Genomic DNA, 22,678 nt, shown 5'->3' with positions numbered 1-22,678 from the left:
CGTCTACTATAACCAATTTTATCCCATTTCTAAACTTAGATTCAGGTTTCCAAGTATATCTGACATGCCACTGTACCTATTACAACTAATCAATACACACAATATAATAACTAATAACCTCTGTCTTTGGCTATTTAGCTTCTGTGATAAAATTACTGTACAAAATTCTCAGTGAATCACCACAATACCACAGCCGAACCTCTCATCCCTGTAACAGAGCTAATGGTCTAAATAATGCAGCAGTGCTGCTGCATCTGGTGCATTGCTTCAAGAGTTCCTAAAACGAGTCTTGGCACACCTGCGCTCAAAGTGGACACACGCACGCGAGATTCAGAGAGAGAAAACGGATGGAGAGAGAGAGAGAGAGAGAGAATTAATTTCCATTTTGGGGGTTATTGCAGCCCAAAAGGAATTAAGGGGTAGTCATCCAAAAACAACTGGCTCGATTTAGCAACTCTGTGTGTGTGTGTGTGTGTGTGTGTGGTTGTGTGTAATGAGGTGTCACCTAAGAGCCGATAGTACTGAGCAACTTCACCTGCTTGGTTTTTTATTGTTTCTTATTTTGCGATGAGAAATGACACTTTCTATGGAAACCAGAAACCTTGATTTGAGGAACTCTATGAATAATGTATATCTAATGTATATAAATATTTAATCGATTTAATTAAATCACTTAATTAATGGGTAATGCTGAGGGACATATATTCATCTCAGTCACACCCTCTTTTTCTTCTCTTTTTCCTTATTTTCTCATTTTAATTTCCTGCAATGCTCCAATTTAAAATAGAACCTGGATCCTTCACATTCCACTAAGTTGTTATTTTTATAATCGAGTTTCTTTTATTAAAGGCCTAAAATAAACTCGCCACAGTGTGCTCCTTAATGGCACAGATTAATGTCTAACTGTGTTACTGCTTGTGTTTTATGTCTTCCTCACCAGTGGGTCTCCCTCAGTGTCACTCTGAGACACCTGCTTAGATGAGGCTCCCTCCTTGGATGAGCTGTAGCCTTCGTATCCTACATCCTCTGGTCTCAACTGGAGCAGCGACTGGCCCTCCTGCTGCAGCGCAGCGGCGTTCCATGGATACGTGTCGTTCACCCACTTGGACGGATCCTCCCATGCAGCTCTTTGGCCGTAAAGCTGTAGATTGGGGTCAAAAGGGTCACTCTCTTGTTATACTTGAGAAATTAAAACAGATTTGTCTATTCAGACTTCGTTACATTAAAATAAAGTAATTATTATACTGATATATATACATTGATAACAGTGCATATTTATAAAACACTGTATTTTAGATTGATTTTATTTCTGCAGCTGGTGGAAAGTCCTTTAAAATCTCCTTCTTGTACCTAAAGACACTCTGGTTAATGGTCCAGAAAACTAATTTGAAGGCTCACAGGACGTACCTGAAGCCCTTCCCTGACGGCTTCCAGCAGGTAGGGTACCAGAGAGTAGTTCCACAGGTCAGTGAACCAAACCCGAGAGCCTTCCACATCCATGGGACAGGACAGGAAGAGACGGGGACCTGCAGGGACAAAAGAGCCCAGACCATGAGGGTTTGTTTGGATGGAAGTAGAGAAGAACCAAGACAGGGAGCCGGCAAACAACATGCATGCCTATTCGAGCAATACTCAATAACTTCGATGCAATTTGATTTCTTACATTCAAAGACTGAATATGAATGAAAGACTGTGGTTGAAATAAGACACCACACATGTGTGAGTGTGCTTGAACTGACCTATGGTGACATCGGAGGAGCTGTGTGCCTCCAGGAAGCCGTTGAGATGCTGCCAGGTCTTGGGGATCCAGTCGATGATCTTAATCAAGTCATTGCTGCGCATGTTTTTAGTGATCTCTGTCTCTATCAGCTTTCGGCGCAGGAAACGGCCCAAGAAACCTTTGATGGGCTCGGTGTGGTTGGTGCACAGCACCCACCTACGACGGGGGAGAAATAAAATCAGTCAATCTCATAATTCACTGCAACATGAAACCAGATTCTTATCAAGCAACATAGACTGTTTCTTGTGCTGTTTCCTTGCAAGCATTTCTACACCGGTATAAAAGGTTTTGGGCATATTTCAATTCACAATAAAAAAAACAAATCTCATTAAATTCATGTTTGGCTCCTAAAAAGCTTTCCCTAATGTTTGCCAAATCATCAGCTAGTCAAACATGCCAACCGAAAGGGATCCAACACTGACTGACATGCACAATGCTTTTTTATTTAATTTCATGTTTTAAGTCGAATTATCTAAAAGATGTAATTACATCTCTCCGGTTGGAAGAATGTTTTTCATGTACAATCTGTGAGAACAAACATGCTGCTAGAAAATAAAAATCAAACACATTGTCTGAGAGGTGAAATAAAAGGAAATCAAGTAAACCAAATTTGTTTGTGGAATCGATCACACTTCACATTACACCATCAGCATTTTAACCTCAGTATAAACCGCCAATACCAGAGATCAAATAGTATTAGTCAAAGTTAAAGTGTCGTCACTAACCTGAAGTTGTGGTGCAGCTCGAGGTTCGGAGAGGAGGAAACTCCCTGGTTCATGGTCCCAATTACATACGGGCTAAAGAAGACAGGGAGAACAAAACACACAGTTACTCACAACTGCTCCATTGTGTTGCTGCTGGGTCGGTGAAGAGGGAGAACAGTGTGGCCTCCATGTAAATCACTGCCTGCTTGTTCACAACAGTACACAGCTCAATAATAATGAGAGCAAACACAGCACAGTTTATCCTAGCTAGAAAGACAGGAAGCATTCCGGCTCACCATTTGTGGTACTTGCAGTTGAGGAAACCGTTGAATATGTCACTGAGGGAGCCGATATGGTGGAGGTTGTCCAGGATGACCACAGTGGGGAGCTCGGTGTCCGTCTCCTCAGAGTTGCACTGCTCAGCCAGGTTGGACAGGTACTGACGCAGATCCTGGGGGAAGGAGAACATCTTTCACTATGTGCACCCTGATTTAGATGCAGCATTTTGAAAGGCTCAGAGAGTATGTCAGCTCCCACTACCTCTTTATTTATTCTAAACTCACGGAAGGTATTGACATTTAAAGCAAATCACCATCCTCGAACTGATATTTCACAAATATCACGGGTTTAATAACAGACAAGACATTTACTGCTTGCAAATCTGTTGGTCCAAGCTTTTCTATTCCAGTAGAACTTTGACTATAAAAACTACAAATGAGTAAAATTACAGTGTCTGAATCTGCTGTTAACATAAATCAATAACATTGATGATATAACAATTCCGAGGTCCATTATTTAAATGTCGTTGAGGATTCTCAGTCATCCAGGTCATTGTATCTTCAGAAGTGTATGTAGTCAACTGGACTTTCTTGTGTGACTTAAAAACGTTTCACCTCATTTAAAAGGCTTCTTCAGTTCTAGCTGAATAATGGGAGGTTTTAGGTATTTAACAACTGGGTCTGTACCTGTGTTGAGAGTCATTATGTTAAACAGGCAGTTTGTAGATTATTGGAATGATTGTGTATTTTTCTTATCCCCAAAGATGATTAAAAACCAACAAAGACAAATGTCATGTTGTAAATTCAGTCCCATTTTTTTTTTTCCAGTGATGCTATTTTCTATGAGCATTCAATGACCATATTAAATTATTTGTGGTGCAGGTGGCAGACAGACCAACTTGAACACTCACTGTAGCAATGCATTGAGAATCCTAATTTTATCAACAACATGAGACTTCTCTGTTCTTTGTACCTTGCTGGAGTTCTGGTCCACGTTGAAGCTGGCCACATTGTGCTCCGTCACCTCCTGCCCCATCTGGGAGATGATGTACTCGGCCAGCTTGGCAGCCAGGAAGGATTTGCCAGTGCCGCTAGGTCCTGAGAGGATGATGCGTCGGTGTTCCATCAACAGGTTGAGGTACCGCTGGATAATGGGTTTTGGGATGAGGGTGTCAAACACCAGACTGTCTATACTGTTCTCCCTCACTCCTAGTGAGAGGAAGGAAGGAAAGACAGAATGAGAGGGAAAAGAGTGGAAATCAATGTAGTAATGTCTTTTATTGTTGTGCGCAAGCATTCAAGAAAGGCTTTTGAAGGTTTATACTGAAATAAAACGAAAGATTAATCAGGGTAACAAGCATGTATTTCTCATTTCTATGTCAATCTGCTGTAATCCTGGAATGAAATCTCCTTGCTTTGTACCTTTGAGGTTGACCTTGATAATGTTGTTGTCGCCCACCAGGTAGCCGCACGGCAGCAGCTCAGGCACTTCAGAGGCGTGGGCGCGAACCACATCACCCATCCTGTAGCAGACGATGCTGTCTGAGTTGAGACCCAGACTGGTCAGAGGGTCCACCCGAAACACGTACTCCTGCAGGGAGGGGGGAGCGGAAAATGAAGAGATGCAATATTGATCATTCTTAAAATATGTTGTGGCTCTGAAGTGTTGCTGAATGAGATCTACAGTTACTTCTCATATTGATTGTGTATCTTGCTTTGTCTGTCTGTGGGTCTTACACAATAAGTCTGACATTAGTGAAGCTGGAAGAGTGATACAAACTTACATTGTACAGATAAAAAAGTTCTGTTATTTAACCTGGTTTCACAACTTAAGCATGGTTTAGGTTTATAATTCCCTTAAATTCACCATCAGAGAACATTCAAACATAAGATTCAGAGTGTCCAATTTATCAAACCAAAGGTTAAGTGATTTCGAAGAGCAAAAAATATTAGAATGAATATTACATACATTCATATCTTCATCCATAGGTAGGATGTGGTATATGAAATTCTAGTCCAGGCGCTCGTAACAATAGTTAGTAATGAAATGTCCTTATTAAATATAGGCCTCTGTATGGAGATTAGTTTTATTTTGAATATTTTGTATATATCAATGAGCCAAAATTATTATTAAACAACTCTTTTGAAAATGACCTGAAAAATCATCTACAAGATTCAATAAGACCAGAGGGAGATAACATTTCAAATCTTATGTAGTTATGAAATGCCACATTATGCATATTGGCTCAGTGACATTAATAAAATGGAACAGCCATCATTAAAGCTACTAGAATATCTGTGCTTCTCTTTCTGCTGTTACTAATATCTACCAATAACTGACGAGCTATGAGCAAAGCTCTTCATTGTTTACCTTGAAGAGGCGTCGGATGACCCCGTCCAGCACGTCCCACTTGGTTTTTCCGCTCACTCCTATCGACCCAATCAGGTACTGATGGTTCTTTGTAGCCTATGGTGTTGTCAGATTAATAAAAACACAGGAGTCAGGTATGTTTACAGCACTAATAGATAATAATGTAATAATGTGAAGTCTTCATCCACTGACCTTAGTGGTTCTTCGCCCGCTGCTGACGGTGACCACGATCCGCACACTCCGGCCCTCCTTGCGTAGATTGCCCTCGTAGCCGTCATCCAGTAGAATATCTGAAAATTAAACTTTGGGTTAGGAAACACAACCAACTCTGATCTGCCGGAGACTAAATTCATTATAAACAAACTCGCTCTGCCGGCCAGCAAATTATAGCTGGGAATGGACAAACAGACCCCAACGTGAAAAGATTGTTAATTGGATTCTTTCATGGGATAATTACTTTTACATTTAATCAGTGCTCTCATTCAGAAGGATTTCTAGTGAGAGTGCAGAATGATAACGTAAGATGAACTGCGTGTTGGTAGATCAAATAGATTGAAGGGCAAGACAAAGAATAAGGAAATGAAAAACCCTTTGATAGATGAAAGTTCCGTCAGTAACAGAAGATCAAGCTGACAGTGTGTTTCAACATCAACAGGAAACCAAATATTTAACTGCTGAGTGGAAATCTGACACACAACACATTTCTCCAGCCGTCAGTTCACAAATATCACAATTTTGGGAAAGCAAAATGATGTATGGGTGTAAGAAAGAAACCAGAATCAACATTTCAACATTTAAATTCACTTTATGCATAATTAATCAGCATCAAAATAACTTTGAGCTGAAACCACCGAAACCAGTGTCCAAAACGATGAGCCGAAAGATTCTAAAATACTAAATTTCTGTGGAATTAAATCTTTGCAGGTTCATCACTACAAGCAACTCCTCTCACACACAAGTAGTAATGTTATTCACTGTTCATATACGAATATTAGTTACAGTAGCTTTAACTTTTAGGGGCTACTTCTTGTTCACAGTGAACAAGACTTGGTCAAAACCTATAAGGTTGGATGTAGTGTGAGAGCTGTTGCTGTAAACGACTACCAATGACATCATCATGTTGTTTTTGTGTTCTGCTTGGTGTCCGCCTGTTTGAGCCCCTTGACTGTTTGCTCCTCTCCATCTCTCTGTGCTCACATATACAGTATTTTAATAGTGATAAATCCAGACAAAGCTGTTCTCATCCATGTTTTACTATTATAAATTAGTATGAAATAGTGACTGAGAGTCAGCCCATTAAAACAACATGTTTACCAACAGGCACTTTCATTTTGCTGCTCTACACTGTTAATATACTGATTTATAACTGCAACCTCACCTGTAAGATAACAACGAGCTGTGCTGTGACTTTGATACATTCACATGTAAAGTAACAGGAAGCTCAATTCATACCTTATTGTCAACTGCTGTGCATTAAACTGAATGAGACGCAAACTGTACATATTTGTACCTGTATTAGCAACAATATTAGCAACTTTGTAACAATCATGACGATGTCCTGCTCTTGTGTAAATCATCTTATTTAAGGCATCTTATTAAGCTATTTGAAAAACCCATGGACTTCTGACTAAGGGAACTTATTTCTGGATTTCAGGACTCATGCAGCATTCTATAGAAACAGTTTTCAGCATTTTGAAAGAGCAGCAGCCAACACTTGGCTGAATGACCAGTGGTGTAACTTCATCAGTCTGACAGTCACTGATATTGGCCTCACTGCAGTAGTATAACATATATATATATATATTATAAAACTGCAAATAAAAAACACTGCATTATTTAAGTAGCTGCTTCTATATTGGTCCAGTTTGACTCATTTGATTGTTTTCTGTCACCTTTAACCTTTGACGACAATCCCACACTCACAACTTGAACCATAAATCTTTTCATTCTTTTACTCCCAGGCTCCATGTTGGAGAGAGAAGTGAGTACTTTGTATTCAGCTGGCTTCCTTTAGCCGAGGGCTCTGTGTTGGGGTGATAACGGCCCGCTGGCCTACTCGTCTTCCCACGCGTCACTGCACTTGGCTCATCCCTCCATCAATTAACGAGGGCCTGAGTCCTCGGAGAGAGCTGTGCCTTCTATGTTAATTATTGGACAAGTGAGAGGAACAAAACTCTTTCAGTTCTCAAACGGAGCGGGCCTGCAGAGAATTTCCTCATGTTCGCGCTCGTGTGTGAGTGTGTGCGTGTGTGTGTGTGTGCGCAACAGGCTCCTGCTGGGTTATGAGCCCTCGCAGATGAGAGAGGAGCTGTTTCATCATTTTGTGCAGCGGATCACTTCTCAGTGCAAACACAATTCTCTCACATTTACTGAGGCATGTTTGGAGAGAGCTAATCCAACTTGATGCTGCTTAAAAAAACGTCTGCCCTGAGAGCTGCGGCAGACCATGAACAGTGTCCTACGGCTTAACTACACAGAAGAGCATAGCACTTACAATGCCATGGATGGAGGTTTTATTATTAATAGCTGAATATACTTTTTTGAGAACAAAGAACAAACAAACAGACATATTGTAAGATGTACTATTGAAAGATTGTAAAGACTTAAAATTCCTCTCACTGACTTCTACCCCTCTCACACTTACTGCAGTCACCCCTCAGAGCGAGCTGCAGCCTGTGAACACTGATCCACACAGACACAGATTGATGCACTGCCGACACCAGCGCTGACACTGAACTGACCTGACATGATGGTGTCGGTGATGTTGAGGTTATTGAGCGACAGCCCCAAGGACTGACGCGAGGAGGACGAGGAGGTGCTGGAGGTCTCGGAGGGCGGCCGGGCGGTTTTGATGGGCGTGGCCGTCGGCGTCGCGTTACCGCTAGACTTGAGGCGATCGTTTTCTGCTTTCAGCATCTCAATCTCATTCTGGTCATTGAGAAAAAAAAATACGATTATATATATACGACTTTGGTAACGGGCTGTTCACACAGGCCGGCCAATGTTGTTATTCAGAATCAGTATTGCTTGAATTATGGGCTGTAAGCAGCTTTCTGATCTTCAAGGCTCTCTTTGTGCTGAAGGTTAAGTCTCAGATAAGGAGCCTTACATGATCCCTGCATCTGAGGAGAGACTATGGGCTTCTGCAGACGAGCCAATCCACATCCACAAAGATCCACTCAACACAGACTTCTGTCGTAATGCTCTTTGAACATTCGCTTCTTTAAAGAATATGAAATGACACTGCATCTGTGCAGATTCTACTGTGAAATGATGGGTGGCTTTTGCTGCACTATATCAATAGGGATGAATGCATTATTTTTTTACTCAGCTTCACGGACAGCTTCACCTTTATGAAAAGTGTTCACTGTGACAGTGCATGCAAAGTGGAGTCTGTGAAGAGTGTTATTTATTGGAGCTTATGAATCTCTGTGCACTTTGTGATCCCTGTAAAGTTAATCAGTAAGCTACAGCAGACTATGCTAATTTCCCAATTTTTTATCTCTGTATATTAAATGCAGCAGCCGTTAGCTTAGTTTAGGGAAACTCATTTACCTCGAAAACTCATTGATGGAAAAGTTACACTTTGTTTGTTTAATTAACATCTCAGGGAATTAAATGAAAGGCAAATTGTTGTTTATACTTCAGGTTTCTGTGTGACAACTTGACAAACAAGTTATAACTTGACAAATTTAACTTGGGGTTAAAGGTGGCTGGGAGCATTGCAGTGTCAGTATGAGGTGTGTACTGTAGGCACTGTGAAAGTGACTGTGTTAGATATCCTGGTGCCCTGCTGGTGCCCTGTCACTAACCCTCTGAATGCACTGTTAACATCCTGGTAGCTGTCATGCTTCAGTGCCCTGGGGGAGAGTCACACCACTTCCATCCAAATAAATTGTACCGAGAGAAGTTCTGCCTGTCTGAGCCTTCGCGGGAGAAGCAACTCTGACACAACAAAAGGTGTTTCTGTCTCAAGAAGATGTCTCTGATTTGATATGAACTAGGAATTTATCAAAAGAGAGGTTTTCATATATTTTCTCTACAACACAGAGTACAGACTAAAAGGCCATTTAAATTTCAAATGTAGACATCTGTTCCTTGTAACCACGCTCCCCAGGCAAATGGGCAGTTAGTCATGCTGTCCCGTGCAGTTTACCTCTGTGTCAAGCATAAAGAGACCCCGACGGGTCAGTGTATCCTCACCTGCATGCGGTTCATGGCCTCTCGGATTTGGTCCAGGTGGTGGGCGGAGCTGAGCGCCTCCAGGCGAATGTCTGTCAGCTTTAACTCCTTCTCTCTCAGCTCATTCTTCAGCTGGAGGATGACTTCAGCCTCAGCCTCGGTGCATTCACACAACCTGCAACCGGGATTACACACAAGGAGGAGGAAGGGGTCACCTCGAGGGTTATACCAAACACACACACACACACACTTGAAGGAAATTAAAGAGCTGAAGTTTGAAGTTGTGAAGTTTGGAAGGAGGCTCGAGTCGGCGGTGAAAACTGTATGGGTAGGTTCCACAAGGAGGTGAATGAGGAAGTGATGTTTGGGACAGCGAATCCTCTGCATTAACAATACTCCATTATTTATGCAGCCAATGAATCTAATAGGTCAAATAAATATTCCAGTTGTGGTTCCAAACCTTGCAGTTTTTAAGGTTTGTATGGCGGATTTTCCTGTAACCGAAGTAAATTGTAATTTTTCTTCTTTGTGATCGGTCTTAATATACAATATGTGATTTTTCTTTATTTGGCAAGAACAGTTAAAATGCAGGAGACCTCATTCACTGTAGGATTTACAAAAACAAATGTGCTATTGGTGCCATGTCCTTATTATCAATTTTCATTAAGTTAGACACTATGCTAATTTACTACATCAAAATCACAACAGAAATTTGTCACACTCAAGTTGTTTACTGTGTCATTTCAGGTTCAAAAAGTTCCACATGCTCTGCCCTTAGAAAGCCACGTTGGACATCTCAACAACTGATCTCAGGAGCTACCACACAGAATACTTGCATGCTTACTTGCAGTGGCATAGAGCCAATTTGCATTGGCATTAGTATGAAAATTGTCACTACTTATTCTTTAAAACCTTAATTCGACCAACTACTAATTTCGCTTGGATAACTTAAGGTTCTGGTCCAGATTGTGTGCTAGTAAAATCCATCACCTCTCACATGCGGAGGTTTTTGCATCATTAGAATGCAAAAGTCAATCACACCAACACACCCCACTGCACATACAGTCCATGGGAGCATGCCACACAGTGCCTGTTACCGAGATCTGTGCTTGTAGACAACATGGCCGTTTAGCTTTTTCTTTGGTGTCCAAATAGGGGAGGACTTGCTATCGCAAATGCACTTGCTACAGCAGGTGGAGAGATGTTAAAGAGAAGCATGAACAGAAAGGTCAAAGGAAAAAGAAAAGAAAAGTGAGGAGAGGGATTAAAGACAATTGTGAAAAAAACAAAAAATAATAGTGAAAATAAACACATATGTAGAGATGCTCTTCTAATAGAATGCAGCGATATGTACACGTGTTGTAAAAGTGTGTTACTTGCATATACGCACATTTGTGTGGGAGTGGATGCATTTGTGAAAACTCACTCTGTGGTGGAGGGCGAGGAGTGCAGCGTGAGGATGCTGCCCTGCCTGTTGTCATGCTGCAGTTTGGGCGAGGACGGCAGAGAGTCAATCATCTCCTCCATCTCGTCATGGGCCGACTGGGACTTGGTTTTTTTCTTGCTGAACGCCTGCTTGAAGGAACTGCGTAGCTGCAAGACAGAAAAACAAACACACAGGGGCAAAGACGTCAATATGGCCATCAAACGATGTCCATGAACACATCATGCCAGTTACTAAGAGCGAGTTTAGATGACATCACATCCTGCCAGATCAGGAAGTCACTCTGTGCTGTGTCCAAGCAATGGTCACTGTCTGGTTTAGGTAAAGAGGGGTTTAGAAAGCAAGGCCATAAGTAGAGATGGAAATGAGAAATGGAGAAGGGGAGTTCGGACTTTAAGGCTTTAATGACCCTAGAAATGAGACTGAACAGGCAATCAAAATTAACAGGAGAGGAAGAAAAGGGGGGGGTTGTTGTTTCCATGCCGACGTTTCCAGAAAAGAGAAAGAAGAGCTTGCTCTGAGAGGAAGAGAAGAAGGAACCAATAAGGTCAAGCGAGGGGAGAAGGAAATGGGAACAACCACTGCAAACATAAAGAAGACACTCTGGAATCCACTGACCTGAGCCGGGATGGAATCAGCCACCTGAAGATGGAGAACACACCCAATGTTAAGACACAAAAAACACATACTCCTGGTTGCTGCTACTGCAAACGCTCTGCTGAGTCAGGATAATTGCTGCAAATGTGTGTGATTTACTGAGCAACTGTATGATTTCACTCAAAGAAAATACGGTTATTGCTTTTGCAGGGATTATGACAATAATGATGAGTGCTATTACGATGACATTCAGACCATTATCTTCTTAATTCTCCCATTTACGTGAAAGAGACATTCACAGACCTGATTGTCGAAACCCTTTGGTTAACTACCACTTAAAAAAGTGTTTTACAAAAGTGGGATTCATGGAGAGGAAGGATGGCACTTATGACTATTAACATGCCATTGACTTCAAATGACATGCTCAAATGAATGTCAATCTTTTCTTTCCAAACACTTTCCCCTTTCTGCATTTCATGACAGCACCTGCAGTATCAAAGTAAGAGATGTTCTGTGGAACAAGTATGAACCATTATTATACAATACTACACCACACAAATACAGTACTAATGCTACTACATAAATTAAACATTTCAATACTACCTTGTACTTTCTGAAACACACTCCAGTATGTATTGAAGCCTAGTGTATATGCTTAATAAAAGGTGAGGCTGTTTGTCGGCTTTGAGCCACGGACAGTGTTCAAACTCGTCCGACTGTGTGAATGCGAGGTTTGGAAAATATTGGAATGGATTGTGGTGTCATGCCAAATTTGTTCGAATTGGATTTTTGGCAAAAACTGAGAGCCCTACCTCCAAACCTGAGGTCAGATTTCAACTGCTGGGAACTGACCCTGAGTCCATGTCCTGCTTGAGGACGCTTCAACAGGTCAGATGCTTATGTTCATGTTTAAGTTGGTGCCTCACTGAAGAGCAGACAACATATGCATTGCACATTCCCTCTGCTGCTGCCCTGCTCCAATGACTTGCTACTTTTCTGCTCATTTCAAATCCCACTCTCCCCAGTTCAGCTTCATCCATGTCTGTGTCCACGTGCACACCAAGGCAGAAATTATGCAAATGAATAATTAATAGCTGCTAAAAAAAAAGGGATTGATCTGTATTCATGAGCCGGACTCTTTTTTTTTGGGTGGGGGGATCTTACTTAACATGGCAGGCTTGGGTGTCACACTCTGTGGTGAACTTTTGGGCTGTTTGCATGCATTTCATTTCAAGGGCAAGCGTTTTGCATTGCAGCAGAGACTGAGAGCTGGCTCGGGCCCTGTGAGCTTTGGATGAGATGAAACTTCTAATATGTCATCTGTCTGACTCAGTGGGCTGCAGCAAATAAGCTTTCAGCCGGGGACACTGAGCTGCTATTGTAGAGTGAAGCAAAGAGCAGCAGCGTCAGAGAGAAGGACAGCGGGAGAGGAGGGAGCTTTATGGTGGTGGACGTGCATTTACAGACTTGATTTGTGGTTATTTATGGACTAATTCCTCAGTAGAAGGAGAAACATGAGATGGGCACTGCATCGAGCAAATGTTCTCTTTGTCTACCCCCTAGCAGGTGCAAGTACATTATGGAAACTTTAGAAAACCGAGCCATCAAAGAAGCACTATTTGAGCTTTCAAGAAACAGCAGTGAAAGTTAAAAACCTCCAAACTTGACCGAGTCCAGTTGAATAATAGAGGGATCGAGAGCCCTTTTCAAAAGTACAGAAGCTGTTAAGGCAGGTGTGAGAGTTTCTCTCTTGCCCAGACTTTCCCACTTGTCACACCAATTCAGAGAGCTCTTCTCAAACCTCCGGGCCACTATCGCCCTGGTTTCAAGTCCAACTTCTGTGTCTCTGTGACGTTAGTGGCCACTTCGCTTTCTATCCAAGCTACTCTGCATGCTGTTGTCACTGGATATGAAGTTTTAAGTGGGTCTCAAGCAGTAATGGCTGGGTGGTTAACAGCTCTGCTTGACCCACTGTCGGTCCTCACCACAGAATGATACCTGGGGCACTCAACTGATACAGTGTCAGTGCTGTAACGTAGCAACGGTGACATGATGGCAAATTGGGATGAGGTGAACATAGTTTCACGGAGGGAAGCCAAACACAAACAGTGGGTTGGTTGACACTGTACCATGACACTTGTAGATTGTCAAGGTACATGATGACTTGTATCGTCACCTGATTCACAGGAAGACTGGCTTGAATCAGTTAATATAGCAGTAAAAGAAGGACTAAACGTACTACCAATAAAAAGGTATTGCTATTTTCAGTTCGGATGAATATGCAGTATTCAGTACAGTCTTATATTGTAGGCATTTGGGCCTTTTTTAACCATTACAATGGGTGACTTATCAAACTTTATTTAATAGATCCATGCTCATCTTCTAGGCCTTCTAGATATTTCACTTTTTAATGTTAGCATAAAGAATAGAGTATAAGTTTGAACTAGCTTAACCGCCATTGAATAATGCATTTGCATAATGAGTCTTCACGAGCAAAACCACCTCCTATAAAATGAAAAAATAACTCAGTGTAATGGTGTGATGTCATAAGAGAAGCAAGTATCCTGAGATATGTAAGTAAATCTATATTGTCAACACTGCCTCCCTGGGATGAGTCGACTTCTTTGTGTTTTTTCCACCTACCCAGCTTTTCTTCTTCTTCTTCTTGTCTTCGGCGTCCTTGCCCAAGCTGCCCATGCTGGAGTGACTGGCTGCGCTGTTTATACTAGACATGCTTTCAGACGAGTGCTGCCGTCTGATCCGCAGGTCTGGAAACGACAGACAAAACATTTCTTAGTGTGAAATGTGCTGGTTGGTGTATTAAAATGTGTTGGTTTATTGAATGTTCTCTTCAGTCTTCAGCGTTGTTTGGTTTAGCTTTAAAAACACATTTTCAAGGAGTTAGTTTGCTAAATTGAATAAACTTCTGAATCAGGTTGTTTCTGTGACTAATAAAGGCAAATAATGGAAGTATCCTGGGTTCAATTCCCTCTGGGGCCAAACGGGAAAAAATATCATCTGCTCATGAAACAGTAAAGTATTTAAGGACTCCTAAATATCTGGTCCAATCGTCCCCGTTTGTTCCTTCATTACCTTTGTGGAGGTGATCCGGGCCATTGAGAGCCACCTGAATGGCCGTCTGAGCGTCTGTGTTCTGGGTCTTCAGCACGTCTATCGTCTCCCGCAGCTCAACCAACTCAGTCTCCTGAACAGAGAGGAGAGGAGGGGGGGGGGGAGAGAGAGAGAGAGAGAGAGAGAGAGAGAGAGAGAGAGAGAGAGAGAGAGAGAGAGAGAGAGAGAGAGAGAGAGAGAGAGAGAGAGAGAGAGAGAGAGAGAGAGAGAGAGAGGGAAGGTGATGCTTTTAGTCTAGGCACAGACATTATTCGGGGAAATCTATTCTTTGTAGTCTACATAAAACAGATGGAACAAACCCAGAATTGATGACCACACCAGGTTATTTTTAAAAAGGATGACACACCGGGTTTGTTGGAATGAACACATTAGCTTTGTCACTGGGAACGAATTCTTAAATTTTGCACTGGCATGGCTATCAGTGGGAGAGAATGAGAGACAAAAAGAGGAGGACGGCATTTTGGCGAAGATTGGAGTCTCACTGTGGATCTGCCCCAAAGCCAGCACCACCTGCTTCGAAATAAAAAAAAGAAGCTGTCCTCTCTGTTGAACCAACACGAGTCATATATTCTGCCTTTCCTGAAAACACACTGAGGTTTGTAGACAGGGGTTTCCGCCTTAATTAAAAGTTGGGACGGCGTTGTTTGACAAAGATATTCCACCAGATCCCGGTCTGCTTTAATTTATAGAGGATTAAAAATGTGCCAGGGCTTGTCAGTGCACTATGTGTGTGTGTGTGTGTTTGAGTGTGAACAGAGGAAGCATTCATAGTTTGTGGTGAGGACATATCTTTGAACATATTGCTGCTGTGTGATCAGTGTTTCAGCAACATTCGTGCTCTTCTAAAAGCTCCTCTATGTGCCAAAGTCAACTTGTAAGAAAACAAAGAAAGAAGAGTTGAGGGCAGATTAATGCTGAAAGATTTCTAGAGAATACACTGGTTGTAAAAAGGATTTGGGGCTGTAGGTGTAAGGAATATGCTGAACCCTTTTATATCGCAAAAACCTTTTACCTCCCTTTAAGGCAGGAAGGTTTGCAGTTAAAGCAAGTCAAATGACTTTGGTTAAGGTAAGGAGTGAACTCATGCAACAACTATAAAACTTTAATAATTACATTGTGGGAAAAGATGAAAACCTTACACATGGGTCAGGAACTGAACATTAATCCACAAGCTGCCTGTTTCTAATCATTTCTCCTCCCTATAATCCCTTCGTCATGGAGTTCGGGCACCGTATATTCCACATGCAGGACTAAACTCTTGTACCTTTTGTTCAGCGGTCATGGTGAGGCTCTGCAGGCGGCCGGTCATGTTACTCAGGCTCTTTTCGAAGGCTGCCACCAGGTGAGCCTGCAGACACAGAGAGACAGGAAATGCAGTTTTCAGTCATTTCTGTGACACTGGTTACAGCAAAGGATTCATGATGTTGTTTAAATTAGGATTTTTTCATATCACACAACTGCACATTAGTCACTGCAACATTGACAATTTAAAACATTTAACATTTAAAGGTGAGCCTTAGATTGGTTGGACTCTTGGTGAACTCTACTGCAACATGAGCTCTGTCAGAATGTTTTCTAAACACAAATTATCTGGGGTGTGCAAAGATTTTTCCTACAGATCTGAAGAACTCCTGCTGGGATTAATAAAGAAAACAAAGAAATATGTTGCCTTTCACTTTGAGTCAGCCTCCCATTTCAATGGCAAGTTACACCAAGCATGTTCAAAATGGTTCATTTGAACAGGGAGTTTCATACGACTTCACAGTTTCATCTTATTGGCTCTGGACTAACACCAAGACGAAAACACTCAGCGCCGAGAGAGACATGTGGATATCACAGAGGCCCAAAGATCAGAGAAAGGCTGCTCCCCTGACTTCAGCTGTCACCTGAAGAAGCAGCAACGTGAGGCCATCTGCTCTGTTGAACCTGTTGTTTGTGTGTGACTGCATTTGGTTGAGAGCTGGGTCTGTACATGCATTTCAAATCTGTGTGTGCATGTGTGAGTGTGTACTGCACGCTCATCCCGAGCTCAAGACCTTGAGACACCTGTCAGGCCTGGTGTGTCACAGGGAGCTGGGCAGCATGCCCAGACAGATCAGACAATCTCTGCTCTACACAAATACACACGTAAACACACACATATACACATGGTCATCACTACACTTTCTAGGACTTTCATTAACTGATTTTAATTGCATTTGTTCCTTAATGTGCAATACAGCAGCTCTGACAACATATAAATTCCTTATCTTTCTCATCTGGTGAGGGCTTCAAGACCTCATAACTCCAGACACACACACACCCACACACAAACACACACACACACAGTAGCACCCTCTGTGCTGCCTCTTCTCCTCTGTGTCCGTGGATGAATCAGCAAAGGTCTTGACCTTTAGAAATACCAACTGTTCCAACACATCTCTCCATCGCCACATCTCCGTCCAACTCCACCTGTGAGCTCCGACTCAACTGCCCCCCCACCTGGCCCACCTGTCTGCCCTGAGCGAGATGCTGATCTGTCCCTAATGTGTCCCATGACTGAACCATCTGTGCTGCGCCTGAGGCCCGGTCCCGTTTGCCACATTTGGCCCCTGAAGCCCCATTTTTCTGACGTGTGTCATGATCTCGAGATCCAGGGTAAAGGTTGATGGCGGGTCAAGCCAGAGAACTAGACGAGTAGAAGGCATTGACGTCAGCGCGGCTCCATGCTCCTCCTAAAGATGTTAACGACGTCTCAAGGGTGTTAAGTGTCCTGAGGGGACAGACTAAGAACGACAAAGACTGCACAATCATTGAAACCAGCAACTACTGCTGCTCTGCATCCCTTCAAAACTAAAGCAAGGAGGAGAGAGGACGATATCGAAGTCCTTAATAAGGGAGGAGGAGAAGAAAAAGAGAAGGGAGTGGTGGGGAAGGAGAACCTTTCCAGGTAGAGCAGGAGGGTAGAAAAGGACAGACGAGAAAGGACAGTGTGACGCAGTGAACTCTTAAACCTGATTCAACGACAGCCAGAGCCAGAAAATGAGCCCCCTTCAAACACCCCCCCCCCCCCCCCCCCCCCCCCCCCAACCCCCTTCAGAAAATAAAAATGATCCTCCCACTCTCTTTAACAGGATGTTGGTTCTGCTAATTCTGCTCCATTTCAACAAAACAACGCAATATAACAAATAGGCAGTTAATTAAGGGAACATAAGGGGTTTGTACCCAATGAATATGTTTTTAATGTGGGAGCCATTATGAGATCCTACGGGGTGACAGAGGGTAACAACCCAACCATAACACTTAATTTAAGATCCAGATTAAATTTCCTGAACACAACAAAGACCGATAAAGATGATGATAATCATGTTTTAAGTGACACATGAGATGAGATCAAGATCACGTGATCTCAGTCACTACACATCTCCTCTCGCTTAAACGAAAATGCACTCAGCCACTGGAGGTTAACGTGGGAACACATGAGACTGCTCAGGACTTTACTATGACTCCAGTTTTGGTGTTTTTTATGGTTGAATGTTTAACTGGTTAAATGTACCCCTGTATGTTGACATTTTTTTAAACCAACAAGAATTTTTAAATATAAATAATTGCATTAAGTGACATTCAAATGGATATGACCTTTATAACGCACACCAAACATAAATTAAGCATTAGAGAATTAATTATAAATAAATCAGTGTTATCATAGTAAGGAACAAGATGTCTTCAAATTGACTATATGTTGACAGTTTCAAAGTATAAATAAAAAGTTCTGCACTCAATTAAGAAAAAGATATAGCATTACACATTTACAAAAATGTTTGACACTTGTTTATTTCTGAGTTTGAATTTCTCTACTATGTGTATGAATGTGAATTTACTGTATATTTCCATGTGTGAGGGAGCCTGCGGGAAGAGAGCAGATTAAACAATGTTTCTGGCATGTCTTACACACCGCAGCGAGCATCTAGCTTTGGACTGTGGGTGGAGAGGGATGTCAGCACATACAGGAGGGCTGCTGAGGCTGACATTTCCACAGTCACACTCCCCACTGGGACGATAAGATGAGCTTACAGCACCAACAGCCCACCATGCTGTCATGTAGATGCAGAGTGATGCGGTAAGACACGACCACATGTGTGTATTTCTATCTCTCTCTTATTTAAACACAATGTCAGTGGGAGCTGTATAGCACATGTCACGTGTCAGTTGTGTGAGTTTGCTAATGGATTGGTACAGTAAAGCATGTTTTGATGCTCTGTAACCCTGTTGAGGTCCAGGCAGTATTGAGAGCAAATTGTGTTATATACTGAAATCTTCTATTCAGATTTTGTCTTAGTTGTTATCTGATATTGCCACAGTGCTGATGGTTTTGTAGCAAAATATAATAGTCATAGAATATGGTATGTTGCCAAAAAATGATGGCCTCTGCAGAATTTAAATTGTTCTCATCTATCATTACTTTGATTTTCTCTAGAATTTTTTTATGCTAGTAAATGTGTCTCTAAATGTCTGAATGTCGCTCATCTAGCTAAATATCCCGAGGGATTTTCTTGATGTGATGATTATATTCCTGCCAGAAACTGACTAGCATCAAATACTGTATATAATGATGCTGCAGGCTTTTATTTTACTATAACCACACTAAATGAAGGAGAAACCGAAATCATTCTCTATGTTTATAATGTTTTAAAACACTATGCATTACAAGACTTGACACCATGACAGTAGTGTGTATCAACATGTTGCAGCGTACTGAGGCAGTAGCAGTAAATTAATTAGAGAGTAAGAGCTATTGCCATTTTGCACAATCTGTGGATTATCATATATGTTGGATACACCAGAACGCCACCAAAAAATTCTTTAAAAAAACAAGTATAACACAACACAACAAAAGCTGTTTTACTGTCACTGTGTAAATCTTCTATTAATTCATCTCTTCCTCTTCCATTCGTCAAGTTCTCCTTCTGTTTCGCCTTCAATTTCACCTCTGCAAAAGTTTGCGATCAAAGCATTGGGCTGAAGCGTCTGCCTCCATGCTTGATCAGACGACGCAGTTTGTTCGATCCATCTGAATCTCAGCACAAAGACAGCTTGGTCTGGGGGTTGGAGGGCTTCTGTATCACACTCGGTTTCACCCACGCATGACGCACCAGAGTCTAGATTCACTTATCCTCATCTCCCCGTACTCTCTCTGTGCCCCGTCTATCTCTATTTGATTCTCTCCGCTTGGCTGAATTTGCGAGAGTCTCCTGTTCCTGTTGAAACCCCAACGGCAGGAACAAAAGCAAAGAGACGATCCGTGCTGCACGGTAGACACACAGACACACAGGAGAAAACATCCCATCTAAGAACGAGCGCGCAAAAACCCACACCTCGACAAAATCAAACACGCAAAAGCTTAAATACTCGCACAGCAGCCTCAACAGGGACACACAGTAAAGGAATTAGTGGGCGTCTTAAAGATTTCTATTCCTTCCAGAGCTTTAATAGGCAACAGTTCCCATAAAAGCTCTCTGACAGTATATCATGCAAATTACCCGACACCGGTTCGAAGTAAACAAACTCACGTTGGTGGTAAGCTGAGATGTCAGGGTCGCAACCTTCTCCTGAGAGGCGTCCAGCTCCCGGCGCAGCTTTCTGATTTGCTGGTTGGGTGAAGAAAGAAGAGAGGGAAATGAATGGTTAATGCTCCTGGAAAGCAAAGATAACTAAGACTGATTGCAATGCAAAGAGGTGTTGAACTTGCAACTCCCTTCATGATATTGCTGATGTGAAAAGTGTGCAGGTACATGGTAACACTGTGTAGTAAGACACTGGGATGAACTGTGAACATAAAGTGTGGGGGATTACCGTGGAATTTTGGACTGTTTGGCCCTTGATTGAAAAGAGAAGAGTATAAATTAACACTATGTTGCATGCCTCCATTAAACAGCATGTCGTAATGTGGCGGGAGAGACAGACTTTCACCACAGCATTGTCTCTTGTGGTTGGACTAACAGAGCAAGAGTTAGTCAATATTCCTCACCTGGGTCAAACAGTATTTGCAAACACCTGATATTGTTTATTTTATCACGAGGAAAGAGTCAGAGGTCAGTTTACCAAAGTGGACAAAGCAAGAACCAAAAAGGAGTGGATGATCACAATAAGGTCTCTGGTGTCTTCACAGGGATTAACTTAGTTTCAAATTGTTGTCAGTATCCTTTTTTTTGGGAATTTTATATTTGATGTTAAGCTCCATTTTTTGCTTTAATCTATACCTGATATCAATATGAACTGACATTGATGTTGAAAAGACATCAGCACAGCCAAAGGTCCTATTTCCTTGTCTGAACAGATCAGCTTTAGATTTAGACTGAGTTGAGAATTCTCAAAAATACCAAATCAAGTCATTCTTATGTTTTCTGTTGATTTGTATCCTTTCTCATCCTCTGTGCCAGCAGTGCTTTGTCAGGCTGTTGTTGTGCCAACATTACAGCAAATGTCTCCTGTAAATTAAGACGCATTCAGGTCGTGTGTAGGTCACCTGTCGTTCAAAGCCTGTTTAGAGGGATAATAAACTTAAATTGGGACGCTTGTGGTGCTGCGCAGTGACTGTAATCCATGATTGTCAGAGTTTGCACTGAGAAAAGCTGTCATGAAAAGCCAAACTACATCCATCTGGCAGGGATAAACATACACTGAGATGTATTTGCCTGTACTGTTTGATCCAACCTTGAGCTTAAAGCAAGAACAGAGACAGGGAATTTTAACAGTAATATAAATATCTAAACATAAATCTGGAAAATCAAAGAAGAATCAGTGATAATCTGTTGAATGAAGATGATTAAAAAGAGCCACGTGGCAGGGCATGCGTAAGATATGAATAGTGTTAGTTTTTAACTAGTAAATTATGCACTTAATGGAGCAGGGAAGGGATGTGTGGTTATTTATGATCGAGATGAAATTAACATGAATGATTTTCTGATAAGAAAAAGCAATGCAACATTGTGTTAAACTGCTTTGCTGTAGAACTTGATACATTTTATCCACCATCACTAAGTTTTATTTTTGATTAAAAATGATTACTTATAGAGGTTTTAAATTAAGCTGAACAAATATCACTGTTGTGCTTTGATAGACATTGTGTCTCCGGATGCAGTGATGGAGAAAGACACACAAATGCACACAAAGACATCCAGAAGCAAACTACCAGCAGTCGCCTCAGGGCAGACACACATGCATGTGTCATGGAGGTTGTTGGACTGAATCCCACACAGAGCGAAAATAAAATCTGGTAAGTGAGAAGCTCTCTTTGAGGTGTCCATAAGAAAGCACTTAACCGCCCACCCCCACCTACAGAGCAGCCACTGAGCAGCTTCAAGGTGTACATATCTGTAAATACATGGATGTAAAGCAGGAAGGTGCAAACAGGAAACATGCAGAAAGACAGATGGACACATTGTTCCCCGTCCTTACCTCTGAGTGTGCTTTCTCCTCAGTCTGTAAGAAAGCAGCAAAACCAAGTTAGGAAACATTGGCTTTGTGTGTTGTGTTTAAATAGAAAATAAACCATGAGAAGCATTTTAATGCCGAAGAGGAGAAGACGATTGTGAAAAGGTGAGCACAGAGACAAAGAGAAACTTTCAAATAGAGAGAGATTAAAAGGAGGGAAAATATCACAGGCGTTAAAGTGGAAATCAGACACAAAACTGAATGGAAAATGGTTTATATTTATATAAAAAAACACAGAATGAACAAATGAATTCGACCAGAGCGAAAATTTGTAAGTGAAAACAATCTCTATTTGTCAGCCAGGCCTTTCCTCTGCAAACTGTAAGTGTTATTGGAAAGTGGCGGAGGTGGGAGGTAATCGATTCTCCTCCTCACTGATTGCGACGACTCGAGAGCAGGTTGTGTTGTAAGACACAAACACCTGCCCACAGTCTTATCTAAAGTTGCTCTGAAAGCATGCAGCATGAGAAGACATTTCTTGTTCCTAAAGAAACACAAGGGAGAAGACTGACATATTGGAACAAAGTGCATGTGAAAGAGCTGAAGCTGATTTGATGCTGCTCTTTGATGTTTATCTTTTGGATGATTTCCGACTTAAAATTTATACTTTAATGTTAAATGTAGATTCTCCCCTGCAAACAGCTGCCTGTTCTGTCTGGAAGTGACTTAAACTAAACAGACAGAACAAGTACACAGAGATGAGGGAAATATTGGAAT

At 41.8% G+C, this 22,678-nt stretch overlaps 1 protein-coding gene across 3 annotated transcripts in view; it reads right to left on the bottom strand.

Annotated features, from left to right (window-relative positions):
• Nucleotides 1–22,678, bottom strand: part of nav3 (neuron navigator 3) — a 182,978-nt gene that overhangs the window by 4,302 nt on the left and 155,998 nt on the right. For 2 of the 3 annotated variants that reach the window (XM_053414866.1, XM_053414868.1), the window contains 19 exons: nucleotides 21,926–21,949; nucleotides 20,321–20,344; nucleotides 20,038–20,115; nucleotides 15,753–15,836; nucleotides 14,450–14,561; nucleotides 14,000–14,124; nucleotides 11,378–11,401; nucleotides 10,742–10,908; nucleotides 9,337–9,490; nucleotides 7,875–8,061; nucleotides 5,326–5,423; nucleotides 5,134–5,229; nucleotides 4,185–4,353; nucleotides 3,736–3,971; nucleotides 2,781–2,935; nucleotides 2,506–2,577; nucleotides 1,740–1,936; nucleotides 1,408–1,526; nucleotides 938–1,141 (listed from right to left, as the gene is read on the bottom strand). In XM_053414866.1, coding sequence (XP_053270841.1) covers nucleotides 938–1,141; nucleotides 1,408–1,526; nucleotides 1,740–1,936; nucleotides 2,506–2,577; nucleotides 2,781–2,935; nucleotides 3,736–3,971; nucleotides 4,185–4,353; nucleotides 5,134–5,229; nucleotides 5,326–5,423; nucleotides 7,875–8,061; nucleotides 9,337–9,490; nucleotides 10,742–10,908; nucleotides 11,378–11,401; nucleotides 14,000–14,124; nucleotides 14,450–14,561; nucleotides 15,753–15,836; nucleotides 20,038–20,115; nucleotides 20,321–20,344; nucleotides 21,926–21,949 — 2,325 coding nt within the window. The remainder of the gene's footprint in view (nucleotides 1–937; nucleotides 1,142–1,407; nucleotides 1,527–1,739; nucleotides 1,937–2,505; nucleotides 2,578–2,780; nucleotides 2,936–3,735; nucleotides 3,972–4,184; nucleotides 4,354–5,133; nucleotides 5,230–5,325; nucleotides 5,424–7,874; nucleotides 8,062–9,336; nucleotides 9,491–10,741; nucleotides 10,909–11,377; nucleotides 11,402–13,999; nucleotides 14,125–14,449; nucleotides 14,562–15,752; nucleotides 15,837–20,037; nucleotides 20,116–20,320; nucleotides 20,345–21,925; nucleotides 21,950–22,678) is intronic. The other variant, XM_053414867.1, reaches the window with a different exon arrangement.

Source organism: Pleuronectes platessa, chromosome 22, assembly GCF_947347685.1.
Source record: "Pleuronectes platessa chromosome 22, fPlePla1.1, whole genome shotgun sequence".
In the NCBI taxonomy this organism is placed as follows: domain Eukaryota; kingdom Metazoa; phylum Chordata; class Actinopteri; order Pleuronectiformes; family Pleuronectidae; genus Pleuronectes; species Pleuronectes platessa.
Note: the sequence above shows the minus strand (reverse complement) of the source record. Positions and strands in the feature narration are given on the sequence as shown.